The 24,561-nt window shown below is 46.0% G+C and overlaps 1 protein-coding gene and 1 non-coding gene across 2 annotated transcripts; one reads left to right on the forward strand and one right to left on the reverse strand.

Annotated features, from left to right (window-relative positions):
• Nucleotides 1–5,042: 5,042 nt before the first annotated feature.
• ZNF304 (zinc finger protein 304) lies at nucleotides 5,043–16,021 on the reverse strand. The gene is made up of 3 exons (XM_074315381.2): nucleotides 15,447–16,021; nucleotides 13,193–13,319; nucleotides 5,043–11,372 (listed from the first exon to the last, which is right to left on the reverse strand). The coding sequence occupies exons 1-3, from the start codon at nucleotides 15,477–15,479 to the stop codon at nucleotides 9,553–9,555; spliced, it is 1,980 nt and encodes a 659-aa protein (XP_074171482.2). The 5' UTR covers nucleotides 15,480–16,021; the 3' UTR covers nucleotides 5,043–9,552.
• Nucleotides 14,691–14,797, forward strand: LOC141567751 (U6 spliceosomal RNA). The gene has a single exon (XR_012490580.1). It is a non-coding gene; the product is annotated as a U6 spliceosomal RNA (small nuclear RNA).
• Nucleotides 16,022–24,561: the final 8,540 nt, after the last annotated feature.

The following is a 24,561-nucleotide window of genomic DNA, read 5'->3' on the forward strand; positions in this document are numbered from 1 at the left end:
GTAAATGGAATTACATCCTTGCTCTGTATGCCCAAGACCTGTAGCACCAGAGAGCATGAGGGTCCCTTTATAGTTCTCCCCACCTGGACCTGACACCTGCGTCACACTCACCCTCCCAAGGCTAAGGTGCAGAACCCAGACTCGGCCTGCCACCGTCTTCACTGCATGTGCTGTCCCATACGCAGTCATGAACAACCTCTCTTTACCTGACCCTCATTCAAAGCCCAGATACACTGAGTCCTCTGCGCTCTCTCCAGGCATAGCAATGCTCCTTGCTCTCCTTTTTCACCTAAACTGATCTACCAGCCTAAATGAAACAAAAAGGCCTCACCAAGAGTGACCACCAAACATTGGTGAGTGCAGGCAGGAGCAGAGAGCCCACCCTGGGCTCACTGACATCTCACCTCCTTCATGGAGGTGCTTCAACATCTACCCCACATCCTTGGAAGCCTTGGAAGCCGACACCCTTGGAAGCCTTTCAGACTCCTCTGCCCGTCTCTCCCAGGCACACTTCCCCACAGGCACTCTGCTTCCTCACCTGCCTATGTGACATCCATCACCACCATCCAGGCTCCCAACAGAGATACAAACCTCAGCCTCCTGCTTCCCCTTCCTGCCACCATAACCCAACAATGCCCCCTCCGAAATCTGATTCAGTTACACTTTGGCCCACATGCTGGCCACTATGCTGTGGCTGCCTGCAATCTGACCACATCCCCTGACCTCCAGCTGCCCACGGTGTTCAGCTGCCAACTGGGCACCTCCCCTCAGAGTCTCTGGGACATCTGGACACCTGTGACAAAACCTGACTCTTCCTATTCCTCTGAAAATCCCTCCTACTACTGACTTCCCCATCTCAATTGACAAAACATCCATCCTTCTGCAGAAAGGAAAAAACCTTGGGGCTGTCCCTAACTCCCCCTTCCATCTCATCTCCCAGCTCTCTCACTCTCCGTATCACTAAATGTTGGCAACTATGTTCACAACACGTCCAGAAAGCAACTAGTCCTCTACCTCCACAGCCTCTATACACAGTCACCTGCATGATCACAGCAACTTCCTCCCAGGTCACTCTACCGCCACCTTCCCACGCACAGAATCTCTTCTACTCTGCAGCCAGACGCAGCCTACTAAAATCTGGGTCAAATCACCTGGCTCTTCTGCTCCAAATATTCCCTAGCTCTTACTTGCTTCAGATTACAGACTCTAAACCTTAGGTTGTAATTTTAGACTGTGTACTTTTATCCCTTAAACACTCGCACTGCCATCCTGCATCCCACCAGATATAGCAGACCTATAGTTCCCTGAACATTCCAGCTCAGTGTCACCTCCAATCATTTGAACATTCTGGATCCTGCGCCCAGGACACCCTTCCACCTCTTACCTCATCGGATGTCAGAAATGGGAACTTCTCCATATAATCTGAGGCTGAGTTCAAGACCCTGGGCATTGGTGAAACCACAGGGACTTCAGACCCAAGATAGGGAGAAGGATGGGTGAACAATTTCACCATTCTTTATATGGGAGTGGCAAAACCATCAGGGTGGTCACTGGAGTGGATGAAGACCTGGCATATTCTCCATTCACCTGCACAGGATCCATACGCATTTCTGCCACTGCCATGGGAACCTGTGGGAAGAAGTGGGCCATGAGAAATAGGCAGTAATGGTAGGATCCAACAAGCTGCCTGGACCACCACCCCTGCCCTGTGCTGCTCAGTTTGTCTGACTTCAGTGCCACTATAACCAGCTGTGTGACTATGCATAACACTGAACCTCAATTCCTTTACTGTAAAACAAGGATAACAATGGTTCCCACCTTATAGAGATAACAGTATTAAACATAAATAGCACACATTACCTGTCAGCTGTAACTATCCACGGGATTAACAATTTTGTATGTTTTCAGTGCAAATAAAAGGATAAGGTTTTGAAAATGGTGGTGTCTGAGCAGACAGGTCAGCCATTTTTCCTTTAGGCAAGCAGGCCTGCCTACTACATGACCCTCCAAAGGGCGCCTACAGGAGCCCGTTACTGTATTACTCCTTCATTCCCCTTGTCTGGAGTGGTGGAGAAGGTGAGACAGCAGTGCCCTTGTCTGGAACCCATATGCTTCACAAACCTGGCTGTTTCTTTGTCCTATAGAAACTGTCAGTTGACGTGCAGAGCTGAGTCTACCTTACAGGCCATCAAGTTACCACATTCAGGCATCCTTTTCTATAGACACTGGCCAGAATATCTCGTATGCCAGATATGCTCAAGGAGCATCAGGGAAGCTGAAACCCCTATGCCCTGCACTCAGTCTCAGCCCTCCTGACACTCACTACAGGGCCCATCAAAAATAATGACCTTAAGATGCTCCCTCCGCAGTCTGATCCCCAGACCTGCCCTGCTCCAGTCCAACACCCTCCACCTCCTGGATAGCTCCAGCCCAGGTCCCTTTCCAGGCCTCTAGATCTCTATGTCCACATACTCACGTGATGTCTCCACCTTGTGACATCTTAGGATCACACGTCCAAAATCCAACTCATGATCTCCCTGAAACCTGTTTCCTGTGCTCTCCCCATCTCCATACTTTCAGATGTTCAGGCAAAAACAAAATAAAACAAAAAACTTAAGATAGTGGTTCACTCCCTACTTTTGCTCACAGATATGTGTGATGCATCAGGAAATCCTTTAGGCTGCATTGAAATCAACTCAGAATTTCACCGCCACCGCCCTGGTCCACCACCACCAACCACCACCAACCACCCACCACCAACCACCACCACGTCCACCACCACCACCACTCCCCTGGGCTCTATTGCTGTGACCTTACCGGCCTCCATTCCCCGTCTTGTTTTCACCCACTTTAAACTTCTAGCTCTGGGCGTGCCCCTCCTCACCGCCGTCCCTTCAGAACCTTCCACAACGTCCAGAAGCTCAGGTCGCCACTCCAGGCAACACGCCTGGCCCTGTGTCCTCTGGAGACACAGACCCGCGGTCTCCCCAGTGCTGCCGACCCAGCAGCTCCTGCAGCCTGTGCACAGGCCGCCCCTGAGGGAACCCTCCCACCCTCATCACACGGCGGACACGGGGGCCTGACTGCAGGAAACCAATCGGTTCCCCTCCACTCGGGCTTCGCTCTCGAAGGTGGGAGCCGAGCGAGGTGAGGGCGGGGGTACGCAGCACCCACCTGAGTCCGGCTCATCGGTGCGGCCCCCGCCACAGACCTGCGGGAAGAGCGGAACCGGAACGGGGCGATGGGGCGAGAACAGGGCGCCGCCGTCACCAATGGACTCAGTCGGGTCTGACAGCGGCTTCCGTGCAGCCGGGGACGACGCCTCTCACACTTCCCATTGACCTCAGTCACTGACTCAGGACTGATGACACTCAGAACCAGCAAACGGACGCCAGAGTACCTAAATCGCCCGACGTCACTAGCAGGCCGTTTAAATCCCGCCCCACGCGCTGCGCACACACGGAAACGTCTCTCCGCTGGGTCCTCATTGGTCGGTTGCCGTCACTGCTGCACTGCCTTCTGGGTAACGCAGTTTCCACGCCATTATCTGCTCTGTCTCAGAATGTAGGTGGTTTCTGACTGTGGATACCCGCCAAGCTACAAAAGAGGCGCTGGAAAATGAAGTTCCTGTGTCCAAAAGGGGCGGGCCTTCGCTGGCTCTTAAAGGGGTTATACTCAGATTTCGTTAGAGTTTAGTGCAGGACACGTTACAGAAATGTTTAGAGACCAGCTATTTCAGACTCCGGGAATCGCCAGTTTCCAAAGGCTGCACATAGAAAAGGACACACCACACCGTAATGACACTCGGCGTCCCCTCACCGCTGTCAGCTATCTTGTCAAAGACGCTTTGGAGTAGTTTTTTGAGCTTCAATAGGTTCAGTCTGGGACAGTAAGAAAAGCTCCCAGACGGGGCTATGATGGGGAACTTGGAGGCGGGATGACAGGAGGCACTGAAGTAGTTAGGGTGACGCTGTGCCTCACCTTCCCACAGAAAACATCTTTCCTGCCTGTATAGTCAGTGATGGTGTTCCAACCTAGCGAACCACAGTTTTATTCAGATAATATTTATTAATCCATATCTGAGATATATTCCATTTAAGAATCTGCAGGGTGGCTGGTTAGCTCAGTTGGTTAAAGCATGGTGTTAATAACACCAAGGTTGCCGCATGGGCCACTGTTAGCTACACCCTCTTTAAAAAAAAAAAAAAAAAGTAATTTAGGGGCAGCAGGGTGGCTCAGTTGGTCAGAGCGCCAGCTCTGAATAACAGGGTTGCCAGTTCAGTTCCCACATTGGCCAGTGAGCTGCGCCCTCCAGAACTAGATTGAACAGGAACTACCGCTGAGCTTCCAGAGGGGTGGCAGGATGGCCCATTGGTTAGAGCCTGAGCTCTCAACAAGGTTGCCGGTTCAATTCCCACATGGGATGGAGGACTGCGCCCCCTGCAACTAAGATTGAAAACGGCGACTGGATTTGGAGCTGAGCTGCGCCCTCCACAACTGATTGAAGGACAATGACTTGGAGCTGATGGGCCCTGGAGAAACACACAGTTCCCCAATATTCCCCAATAAATTAAAAAAAAAAAAAAAAAGAATCTGAAATCTCTCCAAAAGAAGAGGGACATATCATACCATCTCCTGCTGGGACAATGTATGCCTTTCTGACAACTTGACCGCATGTGCAAAGCCGCGTGTGCAAAGGGGAGTCTTATCCCTGAGATAAAGGTTTGGCTATCCAAGATCATCTCCTTGCTCGGAAGTAGTTTATCATTTCATCTGTAATTGCAGCAACAGTTGTCTGCACAGGAGTTGAGATTATCTCTGGAAAAACACTTGTGAAATGGATATTACTAAATGTTGTTAATAATGATTTTGCAGTTTTTCAAGGAAAGTGGCCGAAATAGTTTTAGAGAAATGTATCTGTGACAAATGTGGGGAGGGCTGTTAAGATCTCAGTGAAGTTTGAGCAAGAGGCACTGTATCTGAAAAGTTAAAGAGAATAAAGTTGAGACTGTGACTGGCTGAAACACTAGCTACACTCAGGGTTTGGTCCCAAAATGTGATTATTTTTAATAGTTGGCAACATTGTGCATTAACAGCTCAGAGGGAGAGGTAATGATGGTATTTAAAAAGAGTTGTAAGAAAGGTAAACATAAATAGAAAAGTTGTAATGTTGTGTATTTACTGATCTACAAATGTTCAAAGAGCAAACCCTACAGGGTTTCAGGAACAATGGTAGGCACATGGCACACATCAGGCATAGGACTGTCAGCTGTTCTGTGTATATAGCACATGTCCCATATCCTGTATTGACACAGTCAGGATGCCCTAATGATCCTGTATCTAGCTTTTTAAAATACATTACAAAAAGTCAGTTGTTAGAGCTTTTTTTCTCTCACTGAATTTGGCAATTAAATAATTTAGTGGCAAAACTAGCTCAAAAGCATATCTGCATAAATAACCTTCTGGAAAATACCTTATGGTCTCTCCTATAGGTTTGGTTGAGGAAGAACAAAAGGGGGGGCTAACAACTAAGTGGTTGTTTTTCACATTCAGGAAAGGAAAAGACTGTACTTTGGCCAAATTCCAAAGTCATAAACAAGAAACAAAAATTTGTAAGAAAGAATTGTGGATGACCTCTGAAAGCCAGCTCAGGCAACAACAGCCTCATCCCAGTAACTCAACTTCTGAAAATTAGCACATCATTGATAGACCCAAACTTCTAAAATTCAGCCAATCAGTGTTCAGGCCCCAGTCCCAAAAGACAGTCAATCAGTTATAGACCCAGGTTCCCAGGCAAAACCACACACCACCAAATATACTATGGGTAAAAGGAGAAAGAAATTATAAGGGAAATTTTAAAAACATAAATATTTTGAACTAGATGAAAATAAAAATGTTACCTATAAAAATGAATATGACAGCTAAATTAAATGATTACAGGGAAATATACAGCTTTAAACTTAGTACAAAAGAAGAAAGATGTCAATAACCTAAGCTCCCATGTTAAGAAACCTGGAAAATAAGACCAAACTTGCCCCAAAGCAAGGATAAGACAGGAAGTAATAAAGATTAGAACAAAACTCAATGAACTACAAAACAAAACAAAAACACTTTTAAAAATCAGTGAAACAAAAAGTTTTTCTTTCAAAAGATCAATAAAATTGACACAACTTTAAGTAGGCTGACAACAGTAGACAATACATTAGCATAATCTGGAATGAAGGCAGGACAGTGCTGACCCTACAGAAATTATAAGTACCATAAGGAAATATTATAAACAATCTTTATCCTCCCAAATTAGACAATTTAGTTGAGATGGACAAATTTCTAGAAAGACACCAATTATCAAAACTGACATAAGTAGAAAATCTATAGAGAACTAAATTTTTATTGAAAATCTTCCTACAAAAAATCCCAGGCTTAGGTGCCTTCACTAAGGAATTCTAGTAAATATTTAAAGAAGCAATGTCATTAATCCCTCAAAAACTCTTCCAAAAAATAAAGGACACACTTCCCAACTTATTCTGTGAGGTCAAAATTACTCTGATAGCAAAGTCAAAGATATCACAAGAAATCTACAAAGCCATTATCCTTCATCAATGCAGATGCAAAACACATTAACAAAGTATCAGAAAAGTGATTCAGCAACATATACAAAGTGGGATTTGTCCCAGGAAATGTAAGATTAGTTTAACAGTGGAGTAACAACCCACACCCACACAATGATTATCTCAGCAGATGGAAAAATTGCAACAGAGTCTAGAAAAAGATCCACAACTATATAGTCAACTGATCTTTGAAAAAGAAACAAAAGCAATTCAATGGAGAAAGGATAGTCTTTTCAAAAAACGGTGCTGGAACTGACAGACATCCTCATGTTTAAAAAAATGATACAGACATAGATCTCATACCTTTCATAAATATTTTCTGTAAAGGGATAATAGACCTAAATGCAAAATACAAAACTATAAAATACTTAGAAATAATAGGAGAAAATGTAGGTGACCTTGTTTTTGGCAATGACTCTTTAGATACAACACCAAAAACACAATCCATGAGATAAAAACTGCATAGTTTAGAGTTGATTAAAATTAAAAACTTAGGCTCTGCAAAAGACACTGTTAAAATACGAAAAGATACTCATCATATGTCATTAGGGAACTGCAAATTAAAGCAACAATGACATACCACTACACACCTATTTGAACGGCTAAAATCCAAAATACTGACACAACCAAATGCTGATAAGGACATGGAGCAACAGGAACAAACATTCATTGCCAGTGGGAATGCAAAATGGTACAGCCACTTGGAAGACAGTTTATAACAAAACTAAACAAAACATAATTTACTATATGATCCAGCAACTTGTTTGGCTTGAATCCAAACAAGTTGAAAACTTATGCCCACACGAAACCTACAAACAAATGTATATTGTGGGTTTATTCATAATCGCCAAAACTTGGAAGCAACCAAGATATCCTTCAGTAGGTGAACGCATAAACCATTGTACATTCAGTGATAACTTGTACATGAATCTTCACAGCAGCTTTATTTGCAATAGCCCAAAACTGGAAACCCAAATATCCACTAACGGCTGAATGGATGAAAAAAATGGAATAATACTCAGCAATACACATAAATAAACATCGATGCATGCAACAAGGTGGGTTAATCTCAAAATAACCATGGTTAGTGAAAAAGGCCAGAGTCCCCACTCCCCAGAAAGTACATACCATATGATTCCGTTTACAGAAAATTCTAGAAATTGCTTGCTGTTGCTTGTGAATTGTGGGAAAGGGGTCTAGAAAGGACTGAGGAAAGGCTTATAAAGGGACACAAGGAACACAAGCAATCTTTTGGTTGTTGGTCACATTCATTACCTTGCTTGTGGTGATGGTTTTTCAGATACATACACATGCTGAAACATAACACATTTTACACTTTACATACGTGCAGTTTATTTCATGTCAATCATACCTCAATAAAGCTGTTAAGAACTAAACGTTCCCCCCAAAATCCATATTTATCATCCCTCTTTGAACATGACTCCTGTCAATTATTTTGGTTCTACTATCTCTCTCTCCCCACAATTTAGGAGGGTGAGCCCTGCCTCAAAGTCAGCAAAAACTGGAGAGCAATGAAGTCCATCTCCACTTTCTACATGAGGAATGCTGGCTGGGTCAGAGAAGTCATATCCTGGATCTTTCTTTTGTCAGTGCGGTGGTTCCTGCCTGTGCAGCGATGGCCATAATATCAGCAGCCCAGGGAGGTAGAGGAATCTACCTTACTTACTCTGACGGGGGCCTTGGCCACAGGAGATACAGACGTCTGAATGTCCTAAGAATTTTTGTACTCATTCCACTCAGCCAAAATCACATGGACATTTACAGATGCCTTCTCTAGAAGACACATCTCCTCTCATTGGCCAGTCATCCTCACTATATTATCTCAGTGTTTCTGGACAAATTATGATTCCCACCCAGTACTGTAGGCTTTCCAATCAATGACACCAGCCTATGGGATTCTGGACATCAGGGACAGGATCATGTACAGGTCCAGGAGATAGAAATTCCTTAAAAGTGCTGTGGAATAGGGGACATTCCTGAGTTTCAAGGGACCCAATTTGTTGCTTCCAGAAGCACTGGAGATTTTGACACCAGCTATGCCCTTCTCAGAATGAACTCGGCTCACAGGAAATCCTGACTTCCAGGCCCCAGGATTAGGCACACAAAGCTCTTCAGTCTTTTCTAGAAAGCTTTGGGCAGCAATGTAAATGAGGCCAAACTAGACTTTTCTGCCATCCTGCTGTCCCTTCTGAGGCACATAAAGTTGGTGCCAACAAAAGGTATAATTCCCTTCATGCTGGCAGGACCCAATTTATTTTCAATCCATTCTACACAATGAACAGTCCACTCCCCAAAGTAAAGACTGCCACCATAAGCCTTTCTCACTGCACAAACCAGAGCAGCATGGGGCAGGCAGTTCCAAAGTTGGGTGATATGGAAGCAGGACGAATAAGTCATGGCTCTCATGTTTACAGTCAACATTGTCCATGAAGAAGGAAAATCTTGTCTGGAAATCCCCAACACACTCCAGTTCAGATCCTTTTGGCCAGTCATGGGGGAGGAAATGAGGACCTTCAGTGAGCTCAGAACACTCATGATTCCCTCCGGGAATGAGAGACAGAGTGCAGGAGGGTCGCCTTCCCTGAGCATACTGGCGTGACTGACACACATTGTGGGACCCTGACAACTGGCAGCAATGAGATGGCTTCTGCCGAGGCACTGACATTGATGTAACTCTGTCAAGGTCCCTGAACAGTTTTACAAAGTGCAACATACCTCCTGAAAGCTTCCCACCTACGTGGTACTTATTGGGAATGTCCCCAGGATAGATACATGAATGTACAAGGTTAACCTGCTGGCTGATGCCTCCCTCACAAAAGGTACTCACAGAGCTTTCCTTGAATGTGAATCCTATGAGGTTGAACAAGGACACAGCAGGTTTTCTGCATTCACACAGCCTTTCTTTAATGTGAACTTTCTGGTACTAAACAAGTTTAAGAGATGCAGCTAAAGGGCCACCAAAACTGTTGCATTCCTTAGGCCTTTCTCCAGTGTGAACTTTCTGGTGCCGAACAAGATGGGAGCTCCTGCTATAGGCTTTCCCACATTTGCTGCACACATAAGGCTTTTCTCCAGTGTGAACCCTCTGGTGTAGAATGAGGCTGGAGTTGCGGCTAAAGAATTTCCCACATTCACTGCACTCATAAGGTCTTGCTCCAGTGTGAACTTTCTTGTGTTGAACAAGGTGGGAGCTACTAATGTAGGCTTTTCCACACTCACTGCACATGTAAGGCCTTGCTCCGGTGTGAACTCTCTGGTGTAGAATGAGGCTGGAGTTGTGGCTGAAGCATTTCCCACACTCACTGCACTCATAAGGCTTCGCTCCAGTGTGGATTCTCTGGTGCACAATAAGGTTGGAGCTGTGGCTAAAGAATTTTCCACACTCACTACACTCATAAGGCCTCTCTCCTGTGTGGATTTTCTGGTGCTGCACAAGTGTGTCCTTGCGGCTGAAAGCTTTCCCACACTCGCTGCATTCATAAGGCCTTGCTCCTGTGTGAATTATCTGGTGCTGAACAAGTGTGTCTTTACAGCTGAAAGCCTTCCCACATTTGCTGCACACGTAAGACCTTGCTCCTGTGTGGACTCTTCGATGTTTAATTAGGCTGGAGTTATGGCTAAAGAATTTCCCACATTCAATGCATTCGTAAGGCCTTGCCCCAGTGTGAATCCTCCAGTGCTCAATCAGGTGAGAGCTTTGGCTAAAGAATTTCCCACACTCGCTGCACTCGTATGGCCGCTCTCCAGTGTGAAACCTCTGGTGCTGCACAAGTGTGTCTTTACGGCTGAAGGCCTTCCCACACTCACCACACTTGTAAGGCCTCTCTCCAGTGTGGATTCTCTGGTGCTGGACAAGGTGGGAGCTTCTACTGTAGGCTTTCCCACACTCACTGCAGTCATAAGACCTCTCTCCCGTGTGGACTCTCTGGTGTTGCACAAGTGTGTCTTTGCGGCTGAAGGCCTTGCCACATTCACTGCATGTATGTCTTTTCCCAGTGTGAAATTTCTGGTGCATTTTCAGGTGGGACAGGTGAATGAAGGCCTTTCCACACTCCTTACATACATGTGGAGTTTCTCCATTGTGAATTTTTCGGTGATGTATGACAGCCGCTTTCTCCTTGGACATATTTCCACATGGTAGGCATCTAAAGGGTCTCACTTCAGTATGAGTTATCTGTTTGTCAAGAAGAGTGAAGGTGTTCAGGAAGGCTTTCCCATGGTCACTGCAATTGAAGAGCATCTGTCCATCATGATCCTCCTGGTGTTGCCCAAGGCTGGTGCTGTGTGGGAAGGACTCCATGAACTCTGTCCTTTTGCATGGACTCATCCCGCACTGAGTGGGCTGGTGCTGGAAGAGGCCAGAACTGTCCAGCAAGTCCATCCCTTCCTCCCTGCAAGTACAGGGCCTCCCTAATATGTGGACTGCATAGCTATTCACAAATGAGGCCCCACCTTCATCACCATTGAAGGGATTCTCGCCACTATGTCGCTTCTGGTGCTGGTCAAAGTTTGCATCAAACAACAATCCTCTCCCACATGGGTCACATGTGTACAGTTTCTGCACAGGGTGTAAATCCTGGTGTTCAGCCAGGTGCACAACGCCTTTCAGGAGTGGCTCACACATCTCACATGAGTGCGCTTTCTGGATAAATGGACCTGATTCAGGAGTCCTGACCTGTGACACTCCTACGGAAATGCTCTGCTCAGAAGGGGAGTCCTCAGGGGCTGCTCCACGCCAGCAATCTGAAAGCAAAGAAATGCTGGTGAAGTGCAGGTTGACTTTGGCGGGAAGTAGCAGCCCTATTACATGTGTGTGACACACCAAGGAATGAGTCTACTGGCTTGTGGGCAGGACGAGGGAGCCAGGATGGGGGTGAAAAAGGGCCCACTGTCAGTCCTGGCCCTCTGAATGCCACAGAACAGAGGGACTCCAATGACAGTTAAAGACACAATGATGGTGCACAGCATAGGAAGTAGAGGTGAGGTCTCCAACTCACTCTTCTCCAAAAGAGTTTCAGCAGGTCCTCAGCTGCTGGTGGCAGGTGAGTTCTGTGCAGAAGGCTCTGTCCAGGCCAAGGGAAATCTGACTGCAGGGAGGCAGCTGGTTCTTCACGATGATTCAAGGATGTGTGCACAGCTCATGACACATTAGAGGGAGCAGGGAGAAAGAATGAGACACAAAGGCCAGAGAAGTGGGGAAACAGCCAAGGGACAGAAGCCACAAGATCAATGAAAAGTGGAAAAAGTGCCAAGACTGGGGAAGGAAAGGGATAAATGAGGTGTAGCTATTGGCCTTGACAAAAAAACATTGGTGCATGCAGAGCAGTTTGAAGATACACTCTGAAAGCAGTCCTAACATGACACTGTCTCCAGCTCCTGTTCTACTGGGCTAGGCCCTCTCGGGGCCTCTCTCACTGTGGCGGGAGTCAGGTCTGCCCCGTCAGGCACCCAGGGCTTTCTGACCCTCTCCAACTGGACAACTACATGGGCTCTGGCAGATGGAAATGGTGAAGAAAACACAGGGATAGATGAGTGGCCCAGGTATCTATCCCCTCAAAGAAAACAAAATGTTAAAAAAAAACAACCTCACAGGGGGATTTGGCAGAACAGTCCTGTGACCTCTGCAAGTAGTGACCAGGTCAGTACTTGCAATTCCTGGCATAGTCAGGCCCCAGAAGATGTCAGCTAGAGAATGACGGCAGAACCTGGGACACCATGGAGCTGGACATTCACCTGGATGTGGAGTGCCCACGCCATGTAGAATCTGTTGAGCAGACTGAAAAGGCCCTGAGCCCCTAACCTGTTCGTTCATGGCTCTGAGCAGCAGGTGTTAGGACTGCTCAGCGAGGAAGGGGACGCTGCACATAGCCCAGGCCTGGCACCCATAACCAAAGAAGGGGGAGAGAAGACTCACTGATCTGGCTGGACACCAAGAGCTGCTCCTAGGGAACATGGGAGTAACCAACCCACAAGGACACTGGAGTGGGCGTGAGGGTCTGTGGAAGGTAGCCTCGAAGACAGCCTGAGGAATGCCTACCACCTGGTATTCATGCCCTTATATCAGCCTTGATTATAGACTAGACTGATTAACCCATTTCTAAGAAACAGAACATGGCGAACATATTGGGATGTTACTTTCAAGGTCAGGTGAGAAAAAGACCAGCTTCCATCCTGGGTATTCTGTCCTGCTCTTTTGCTCAGAGGGAAGACATCTTCCATGCTACGAGGTACACTACAGAAAGGCCACCGTGACAAGGAACTGAGAGAGGGCTTTGGCTAACAGCCAGTGAGGAACTAATGCTCACAGTTCAACAAACCGAAAGAAGCTATATCCTGCCAACAGCCACACGAGTGAGTTTCTAAGTGGACTCTTCCTGAAACTGGCTTTCAAATGAGAACATGGCTCTGGCTGACAGCTTGACTGAAACCTCACAGGAGACCCTGAGCCAAAAGCACCCAGGTAAGCTGTGACCAGACTCCTGATGCACCAAATGTGAGACAATGAATTTTTAATGTTTTAAGCCACTAAATTGGGAAATTTGTCAACTAAAACAGGGACTTACCCAGTGAGGCCACAAGCGCAAAGTTCTCCAGCATCACATCACGATACAGGCATCTCTGAGCCTCCTCAAGGAGCTCCCACTCCTCCCGAGAGAAGTACACGAACACGTCCTCGAAGGTCACACAGCCCTGCCATGATGGGGAAGTTGAGCCCACAGGAACCCCCAGTCTATCTGCTCACATACCCAACCCCTGGTCCCTCTCCTCCCAGCCTCCCAACTCAGAGGAGACACCAGGCCTCTGATCACTATGTCCAGCCCCGAACAGAACCAGGCAGGTGGGCAGACAGATACTCTGTAAGTTATGGGTCTGGCGGGAAGGGCCCAGAACACCTTGCTGCCAGTCAGTTCCCCTGGTGCCATCCAGACCATGCCTCCAAGACACAACTTTAAGGCTGTCAGTTCACACTCCTCCCAACATGTCCATCACCCTTTGAACAACACCTTTGTCACATCTGGGACCCCACTACCACTGACCACACTATATGCACCTCCAGTGCACTCCACCCCCATGCCACTCTGCACATGGTGTCCAGGAAACGACCTTATGTCTTTGTGACAGGTACCACTGCCACCCAAGTGCTTAAGGAAGATACCGAGTCCTTAGTCACACGTTTTGACTTTCTTGTTATTAACGGCACTACCACAATCTGAAGATAATCCCTCCTAAATTTAACCCACAGCTCAACCCCACTCCACACACTGGCTGCCACATCTGAACTTCTCCAACCAGAACTTAAAATCCTATGTCCAGCACAATGCCTCAACTAAGGGGGTCTTTGGGATTTCTTAAACTAAACACGTCGAAAGCCTAAGTCTCGATGTAACCACTGAAAAATTACTCCTGCCACCAACTTCTCTATCTCAGTTGCTGGCATGTCTTGTTGTCCTACCAACTAAAGCGAAAAAAACCACCCTGGGGTCACCCACGACTCTTCGTTTTCTCTTGTTTACTCTTCACATTGAAAAACCCCATCACTTATAAGATCCTGAATCCACCAAATTCTCTCACTTCCCCAGCCACCGTCAACACTCATAGCTCCTCCCTCACACCCATGTTGTTCACAACCAGACAGCAGGCAGATGGAACCTATTAAGATCTGGGTCAGACCATCTCTCTTCTGCTCCAAATCTTTCATGTCCTTCACCCTCCTCAGAAGAGGCCCATCTCCTCAGCCTGCCATTCCTACCTGACTCCTAGCCCTGTTCCCAATAGTAATTCAGACATGAGATTCCTTGAGGATCCCCAGCTCAATCTTACCTCCAAGCATTTGCACATGCTGTTCCTGGGACTAACACACCCTTCCAGTCCTCATCCTATTGGCTGTCCAGTGGGAACCTCTCTATCTAACTTCTGGACTAGATTCAGGATGCTGGGCTAAAAATGACCCACCCAAACCTCCCAGACTCAAGTGTAGACAGAAGGACAAGTGAAGAGTCCCAGATTATTGCTATGTCTCATCAGAAAATCTGGTTGGCCCTACTTTAAAAACTTATACAAGTGCTCGCTTTGGCAGCACATATACTAAAATTGGAATGATACAGAGAAGATTAGCATGGTCCCTGCACAAGGATGACACGCAAGTTTGTGAAGCCTTCCATAATTTTTTATATGTCAATTTTCCCTCAGTAAAGCTGAAACAAATTACACACACACACACACACACACACACACACACACACACACAAACCCATAAACTTCTCTAACATCTACTGCCACCACTCTGGTCCACCCACCACCATACCTACTTAGATTAGTGGAGTAGACTCCATCTTATTCTCCCTGCCCACCCCCTAACCACCACCCCTGCCCCCCAATTTTTCCACTCTGCAGCCACAGGGAGCCTGTTAACACCTAAGTCAGATCACCTCCCTCCTCTGTTCCAAACCTCCCATGGCTCCCACCACCATCAGAACACAGGCCCAGCTCCTCAGGCTCCCGCTCCAGGACTGACCCCTGACCTCCTGCTCCCTGTTCTCACCAGACATAACAGAGACCCGCGGTTCCCGAAACACTCCTGACTCATTCTCATCTCCACGTATTTGTACCAGCTGGCTACCGTGCCTTGGAAACCCTTGCACACCTCATCCCATCGACACTGGGAATGAGCACCTCGCAATATATCCGCCGGAGTGTCCGCCCTCCATGGCCTTTATACTTGAGAGGAGGGAGCGATGAGGGCGAAGTGATGATGGTCCTAGAACACACCACCCACTAGATCCGTGTCAGTGAGGGCTTACGGGACCCTCCACTCACCAGAGCCCGGTCCGTCAGCGCCGCAGCCGCCATGGAGTCCCGAGAGCAGACCTAAGACTCAGCCGAAACCCCACACTTCCACAGGGCCGGGTGACCTTGGGCTGACCGTCGCACGGTGCGTCCGTCCCCCAGTTAAAAACGCGCACAGGTCTCAGGGTGACGCCTCTGGGGGCGGACGAGGACAGGGCGCGGGCGCGAAGGCCTCGAAAAGAGCGCAGCCCGGGCGGACACCTCGGCGCAGGGCCACCCGTCCCCGGACGGGGATCAGGGGTCGTAACAAAGGCGTGGAGGGACGTCCTTTCCTTTATCGTCCTTTCCGGCTGGATTCCGAAGGGCCGCGCGGGAAGCGAACCCCACCCAGGTTTTGGAGCCTCTACAGCCAGAGCGGACTGCCTGACAGGCCCGGCACAAGATAAAGACGTCAGGACGACGGCACCGGAAGTTCCACCTCTGCCTCACCCGCAGCAGGAAACGCCCATTTTTCGGGCTGCCATTGACGCAACGTTTAGGCGCCGGGCAGAGACTTCTGGGTAATGCAGTTTATGCACTACATCCACTCCAACCGTGTGTACTTTTCCGGTTGTCCAGGACAACAGCGCGAAGGCCAGTAGTAGGGAAAGTTGGGGAAATAACGTCCTGAAAGGCTAACGGGCATCTTAAAGGGGACGCATCCAGATTTCCGTGGTCACCTGGGACAATGCTACGTCCTCAGGGGTCTCCAGCAGGTGATCCATACTTTAATCCCTGAAGAGCTGCTTCACGTCTCTCAGCTTTGGGGCCTGAGATTTAAATTGAACAATGAATATACCTCACTCGTGGGGGATTTGTGTAGTGTTAACATTAAATGTTTCTCGAATTCGCTGACTCCCAAATTTGGGTCCTTGATTTCGCAGTATCAGCATCATTTGTGAACTCAGAATGCACCTCCTCCGGGAGGCCTCTGTGACCAGCCCCTCAGGTGGGCCACCACAGTCCCCAGGCCTTGACTTCAAATCTCCCCATACTGTACTTTCACTTTCTCAAATGCCCAGGATCACTCCCACACACCAACCTTTGCTCAGGATGTTCTCTCTGCCTAGAAGTCCAGGTGTAGGGCTAACTTCTATTGTATCAGGTTTAAATTATATGCCACAGTAGGGCTTGTGATTGGAAGGGGGAAAGAGGAGCTCAGGGCGATCCAGGAGGTCAGGCCATGTTGTTTTTAGTAGCTGATCTGGAAATCACCTCTAAACTCTGGGAATCTCTTGTTGAATATAAACAAGTTCACAGAACACCAACCTCAGTCAAGGCCACTCAGTGACCATGATTGAGTGAGACAAAGACAAAATTACCCTATCATTGTGTCTGAGCACAGACAAAAACAAGAACCCTGTGCAAACAGAAATGACCACATAGCCCCCTTTTCCTGGGTAACATAAGTGACAGCTACATCTTCTATCACCTGCTGCTTCAGTGCAGCTTCCTTCCCCTGCCTTGTAGGTAGCAAATTTTAGGATATCTGATCATAGAATTAACCCCACATCTCAATAGTCAACAGCATCCACTTCAGACCAAAGCTATATTTCCTTAAACTCTCCTCCAAATAACTGAACACAAGCCGAGCCTAGAAAATGTCCTATCATCCTCTTACTGAGCACCCTGTACTTCCGTGTTGTATCCCACATCACAATGTACCAACCTTACTGTTCCACAGGTCTCAGGTATGTTGCTGGTGCTTGAGGGTACTGGTACCACATACCTGCAGACTGAAACACTCCCCTAAATTCTAGACTTATACGTCCAACTAGTTTGTTTCCTCTTGGATGTCTGATGGACATTTCAAATTCACTGAGTACAAAACAATTCCTCATCTATCCCTGCCCGTCAATCTCACTGCTCACTACAGCCATGGTAGCCTTCATCTGGCATGTGCAACAGACCATGATATTGTCAATCTCTGTTACCTTTGCTGGAGGTGTTCTACAACTGACTCTGCCTGGGGATCTGTAAGGAATAGAATATATGAAGGTCTGCCTGGGAACATTTGGGGATGTAAACTCTCACAGTGGCTGGGATATGTGCATGGCCTTGGAAAGATTGGCTACCCTCCCAAAGACCAAGAAAACAACATGATGAGGAGCCTGGCCTTCGCCTCAGCGCAACTGGGCCAAGCTCCGATACATCTAATCTTGTACCAAGGGCTGGCCCTGGCTCCTAGCCAGATCCGAGACCAATTCCTTGTGTTGCTGACATGTATGCTTATTGGCTCCTTGCCACTGTTGTTAGTGAAGTCCTCAAACCCCAGAAAACCGAGGCAGGCACGGTTGTTCCCCCAGCCGCCTCTGCTACTGCAAGATATTTCGCCCGTACTGATGAAAGGCCATTATTGCTTCTGCGACTCTAATTGACTGGGATTTCACCCGCATGGATGAAGGGCTGGTGCTGTTTCTGCACATGATGTTTCGCCCGTGGTGCTGTTTCTGCGACTCTAATTGACTGGGCCCTGGTGGTATGTATTGCCTCCTTGTTAGTGGTATGATGATATATTCCCCTAATCTCTGTCTTGTTTTACTTACTTTCGCTTTGTAATAAAACTCTAACCCCTTCATCCCGGCTTGTGGTGGTGTGTCTTGCGTATCGCGCCTTGAAATTAAGTCTGTGCACAGCAATCGATACTTATCGACACAGGATCACATATCCTTCAGGAGTCTTTGTATCAACCACTTGTCTGCCCTGCTTCCTGAGCTTTCGTTCAATGCCCATCTTCCCATTTTACACACAAGAGCACTGAACTCCAAGGTGACATGGCTGGGGATGGGTATGGTGCAGACAGGCTGGAATCCCAAATCCAAGCTCTTAGCTCCTAATTCACTCTGCCCCCTCCACACCTGCCCTCTCATTCCCCCATTTCCATCCTTCTTTCTCTGTACTTCTGGGGTCCCCAGACACATTTCTGTCAACGCAACAATTACTTGATTGCACGGGCTTCATTTAATGTTCTCCACATGAGACGAGCTCAAGGGCAGGGCCCACATCTCAGTCACCCCGGGTAGCTCAGCTCCTCACCGTGTGCCATGTGAATGAAGGACAGGGTCACATCACTTGCCCCAACAGTGGCAAGGTCATAGTGGCCCCTCTGACTGAACATGGAAGACCAGACAATGAGAAACGGGAGATAAGGGAACAAACCTGAGTCCTTCATCCTCTGGAGGGCATGTCATAACTGCTTTGGGACAAATGCAGGACCAAGTCTCTGAATCTGCTGTTATACTGAAGATCTCCCAGGTGTGGAAAGAAACATCTTCTGCAGGAGAGGGTTTCTTTGATTTTTATGGACCCAGGAGCTCAGCTACAGGTACAGCCAGAGCCACTGCACAGATACGTTTTTCAAGAGAGGATAGATGGGCCCTTGAGAGACAACTCTCACAAATAACAGAAAACTATACAGGTTGTCACTAAAAAATCGTAATTATTTTGACTACTGACTCATTGAGAAATGAGTGCATAATGAAACATGGTAAAGGCACCACAGAATGGCTTCATCCACAATGGTGATTCAAAACTATGCCTGAGCTCATTGACGAGGCACTGAAGACGGTTCACAGTGAGGGTGTGATTATTTTTATATTAAACAATGTGCTATATTTTTTAACATGAGGTAATAATGATCATGTCATATAGTTCAACATTTAGCCTCATAGACAATCCCATAGGAGATATTCCAAAATGAACTTCCTGATGAGAGCACCAACAAAGTGAAACCCACACGTACCTGCATGTCTTCAGCTCGCTGGTAGTTCCAATCACTTTTCTTTATGGCAACACTTGATACATTCTCATAAGATTAAATACTGATATTGCTTATTCATTTGTTTTTTCGAAGTTTAGCATGAATTTAAATTGAATGTATGCTTTTACTGTTTTAGCCCTAATTCAACGCCTAGAAAATTATTGAGGTGGACTTAGAAAAGACCCTCAAGAGATTTTAAAAAGTGAAAATTCAGCCAGAGGAAGGAATCAGGACTCACTGGGAAGACTGCACAGCTTCATGATCATCTTCATGCCTCAGAGAAAATAAAAAACACGCAGATCACGATGGAAAAATGACTGTGTTGGATGTTTAAACTGACATGAAAAAAGAGCTTGGTTTTTTTGTTCATTTGTTTCTCTTAACAGTATCTTTTTAAATTATTTTTTAAAAATACAGTTGACATACAATATTGTATTAGCTTCATATGTATTACTTTTTTGTTGTTTTAATTGAAGTCCTCGCTCACCACTCTTATTCAACATAGTATTGGAAGTCCTAGCTATAGAAATCAAGCAAGACAAAGAAATAAAAGGCATCCAAGTTGGAAAGAAAAATTGTCATTATTTGCAAATGATATGATCTTATATATTGAAAATCCCAGAGACTCAACTAAAACACTATTGGATCTAATCAATAAATTCAGTAAAGTTGCAGGATATAAAAATCAAAACACACAAATCAGTTGCATTTCTATACACTAGCCATGAAACATCTGCAAAATAAAGAAAACTATCCCATTCAAACAACACCAAAACCAATAAAATACCTAGGAATAAATTTAACCAAGGACGTGAAATACCTGTACACTGAAAACTATAAGACTGTTGAAAGAAATCGAAGAATACACAAACAAATGGAAGGACATCCTGTGTTCATGGATTAGAAGAGTTAATATTGTTAAAATGTCCATGCTGCTCAAAGCCATCCATAGATTCAATGCAATCCCTATCACAATTCCAACGGCATTTTTCACAGGAATAGAAAAACAATCCTAAAATTTGTATGGAACCACAAAAGATCCCAAATAGCCACAACAATCCTGAGAAAGAACAAAACCAGAGGTATCACACTTACTGATTTCAAACTATCCTGCAAAGCTATAATAATTAAAACAGTATGGTACTGGCATAAAAAAAATGATACACCAATCAAACAGAACAGAGAGTCTAGAATTAAAATCCACATAAATGCTCAAGTAATATTTGATAAGGGAGCCAAGAACATCCAATAGGGAAATAGTCTCTTCAACAAATGGTGTTGGGAAAATAGAAAAACCACATGCAGAAAAATGAAATTGAATGCCTGTGTTACACCATTCACAAAAATTAACTTGATATGAATCAAAGCCTTAAACATAAACCCTGATACCATAAAACTTCTGAAAGAAAACACTGGGAAGAAGCTCCTCGACAATGATTTTTTGGATATGACACCAAAAGCACAAACAACAACAACAAATCAACAAGTGGGACTACATGAAACTTAAAACCTTTTTCACTGTAAAATAATTAACAAAATAAAAGGGCGACCTATTTATTTAGGTTCTCCTAAATAACAACTCAATAACAACAACAAAAAAACCCCAAACAATCGATTAAAAAATGGGCAAAAGAACTAAATAGACAATTTTCCAAAGAAGATACCCAAACAGCCAACACATACGTGAAAAGGTGCTCAGCATCACTAATCATCATGGAAATGCAAATCAAAACCACACCAGGAGGTGGCTGGTTAGCTCAGTAGGTCAGAGCACATGCTCTTAATAAGGCTGCTCGTTCAATTTCCCCATGGGCCAGTGAGCTGCGCCCTTCACAACTACCTTGAAGACAACTTGAGCTGAGCTGCCGGTGGGCAGCCAAATGGCTCAGTTTGTTAGAGCGCATGCTCTTAACAACAAGGTTGCCGGTTCTACTCCCACAAGGGATGGTGAGCTGTACCTCTGCAACTAGCAACGGTGACTGGACGTGGAGCTGAGCTGTGCCCTCCACAACTAAGATTGAAAGGACAGGCCAGCCCGGTGGCTCAGGCGGTTGGAGCTCCATGCTGCTAACTCCGAAGGCTGCCAGTTCGATTCCCACATGGGCCAGTGGGCTCTCAACCACAAGGTTGCCGGTTCAACTCCTTGAGTCCTGCAAGGGATGGTGGGCTCCGCCCCCCTGTAACTAAGATTGAACACAGCACCTTGAGCTGAGCTGCCGCTGAGCTCCCAGATGGCTCAGTTGGTTGGAGCGCGTCCTCTCAACCACAAGGTTGCCGGTTCGACTACCGCAAGGGATGGTGGGCTGAGCCCCCTGCAACTAGCAACGCAACTGGACCTGGAACTGAGCTGTGCCCTCCACAACTAAGATTGAAAGGACAACAACTTGACTTGGATGAAGCTGATGAGTCCTGGGAAAAACATACTACTGTTCCCCAATAAAGTCCTATTCCCCTTCCCCAATAAAATCTTGAAAACACAAAAACAAAAAAAGAAAACCCACAATTTAAAAAAAAAAAAAAGGAAAGAAAGAAAAATGTTGACAAGAAAGTAGAGAAAAGAGAATCCTTGTGTAATACCGCTGGGATTGTAAACTGGTCCAGTCACTTTAGAGAACAGTATGGAGGTTCTTCAAAAAATTAAAAATAGAACTACCATATGATTCAGCAATCCCACTTCTGGGTATTTATCCAAAGGAAATGAAAACAGGTTGTTGAACAGATATATGCACTTGCACGTTTATTATAGCACTGTTCACAACAGCCAAGATATGGCAACAACCAAAGTGTCCATCAATGGATGGATAAAATTGATACACACACACACACTATTCAGCCAAGACAAAAAAGGAAATCCTGCCATTTGCAAAAACATAGATGGACCTTGAGAACATTATGCTGAGATAAGTCAGACAGAGAAAGACAAATACTGTATGATCTCTCTTACATGTGGAATCTAAAAGAAAAACCAAATCAAATTAAAAAAAACAGAGTGGAACAATGGTTACCAAAGGCTGGTGGGTAAGAAATGGAAGAGATTGCTGTTTAGAGGGTACATACTGGCAACTGGTAGATAAATATTTCCTGGAGATTTAATAAACAGTACAGATTACAGACAACAAAACTGTATTACAAACGTTCAATTTGGTAATAGACTAGATCTTAATTGTTCCCACTACCAGAAATGATACATATGCAACGTGATAGAGGTGGTAGTTAACACTACAATGGCAATCATAGTGCAATATAAATGTATGAGATGAATATATTGTACGTCTTAAACGTTGTACACAGTGTTATATGTCAATTATACCTCAAAACAATACCAAATAAATTAATACTGAGGTCTCAAACGATCTTAAGTGGCACAGTAAAATGTACCTATTCATAGGTGTGGACTTATCTCCTTAGATATGAAATAATCTTAGGCAACAAGACTTTTAGTATTCTCCTTTAAGTTTTAAGTGCTTCACATTTATCACAAAGGCTTATGCTCCCCAATGGTTGAGACAGTGTTTTGTAATAAAGGATTTCAATAAATATTTCCAGAGCTGTTCTCAAGTGCGCAGGTTACCTGATGCAGGAAGGCAGAGCATGTACATTAAGTCAGGTGACGGGGACAAGTCCCCTTTACTTCAAACCCTGCTCCTTTTCTGCCACCCAGCAACAAAAAACAATGAATAACAAATTGTCATGGGTTTGTCAGGAAAACCCCAAAGAAGCCATGAATGCATTTCTTTTTGTTTCGTCTACTTCCTTTCTTCCTCCTCCTTTGCGTCTGTTTTATGTTTTTTAAATATTCCTGTGATTGCTTGTCAGTGAATACCAAGGGTAGAGCTACAGGTGAAGGTTTTTATAATTGCACAATAATCACTGGTTCTCTTTTATAAATTCTCAGATGTAATATCTTAGGCTGGGTCAATTTCCAGTATGACTCTGATGATTTGCCTCCGAGTTTCTCATAGCAATGACACTTGCTGGGCTTCTCTTTGGTAAAATTCTCGGATGCCAAGTAAGATGCTTCCTCTGGTCAAAAGCTGTTCCTCAAAAAGTTACATTCTAAAGGTCTTTCCCTAGTATGAGTTCTCTAAATTTGACTGAGGTATGTCCACTCGCAGGCTTTCCCACGTCCCTTATACTCACAGGTTTTCTCCTCCAACACACATACTTTGAGGCTGGGTGAGGAATGAACGAAAGCTGAAGGTGGGTCTGCATTCTCTGTATTGACAGGTTTCTCCCCAGTGTGATTCCTCACATGTTGAGTTAGGGAACAGCAGTCACAAAAGGCTCTCCAATATTCTTTCCACTCAAAGGGTTTTTCTCCAATGTGGATCCTATTACCCCAGAAAAAAACAGAAGGGTGAAGAAGGCCTTTCCACATTCACTGCACTCAGGGCTTCGCTCCTGTGAGAACCCACTGGTGATGAGTGAAAAAACACCTGTCACAAAAGGCTTACCAACATACTCTGCACTCAGAAACTTTGTCTAGTGTGGGAAATAGCTCCGGCCTCTTGAGAAAGGCTTTCTCATGTTCACTGCAGTCAGGGCTTCACTTCGGCACAAACTGCTAATGGCGTAACATGCCAACGTTGGAATCCTTACCCGTGTTCCTTCCACATGTGCAGATCTTCCCCTGTGGAGACCATGAAGGCATCACCTGGTCCATGTGAGTTCTGTTCGTGGAAAGCATGTCCTGGACAGAGCAGACTATCATCTGTCCCCACACCAATGTGTTCATAGCTCATCTTCCTTGGGAGACTCTCCTTGGCTTCCAGCAGTTTGGTTGTTCCCTGGCTCACCTCACCCGGGAGTCCCTTGAGACTCCGAGTCAATTGACCCTGCAGTGAGGCTCCCTGCAACAGGGCCAGCTGAGAGGAGGAAGGCTTTATGGTCTCAGGTCATGCTTTCTCGCCTAACATGAATCCAACACACACACAAAGGCCTATTAGTGATGCCGGCACAGAAAGACCTCCCCACACTCCGTGCTCATGTGTGGCTTCTCCCAGTCAGGGGCCTGGTGCTGAACAAATCCAGAGTTGGCCAGAAGTTATTCTGACCTGCCCTGCAAGTGAAGGCCTTCTCTAACACACAGGATCTGCCACTCCTCACAAATGAGGCCTAGCCCTCTACCCTTCTAAACAATTCTGCTCCCCCTGCTGCTTCTGCCTCTGATCAAGGCTTACACTGAACGGGAAGTCTCTCCTACATGAGTCACATGTTGCTGGATGGTCACTGCCAGACATTGGTCCCTGTGGCTCAGCCAGGTGCAAAACTGTCTGTCAAAACCAGGCTACCCATCAGAGTGAGCCTTCTGTGGGGAAGGGCCCGCCTTGAGAGTTCTCATCTGTG

This window comes from Rhinolophus sinicus, chromosome 8 (genome assembly GCF_057876585.1).
Source record: "Rhinolophus sinicus isolate RSI-liver-muscle chromosome 8, RSI-T2T, whole genome shotgun sequence".
Lineage (NCBI taxonomy): Eukaryota > Metazoa > Chordata > Mammalia > Chiroptera > Rhinolophidae > Rhinolophus > Rhinolophus sinicus.

Coding starts and splice junctions, on each gene's coding strand:
- ZNF304 (XM_074315381.2), bottom strand. CDS start 15,479: ATGGCGGCTGCGGCGCTGACGGACCGGGCTCTG. Junction 13,320..15,446: donor CGCTGACGGACCGGGCTCTG/GTGAGTGGAGGG, acceptor CCATCATGGCAG/GGCTGTGTGACCTTCGAGGA. Junction 11,373..13,192: donor TGCGCTTGTGGCCTCACTGG/GTAAGTCCCTGT, acceptor CTTTGCTTTCAG/ATTGCTGGCGTGGAGCAGCC.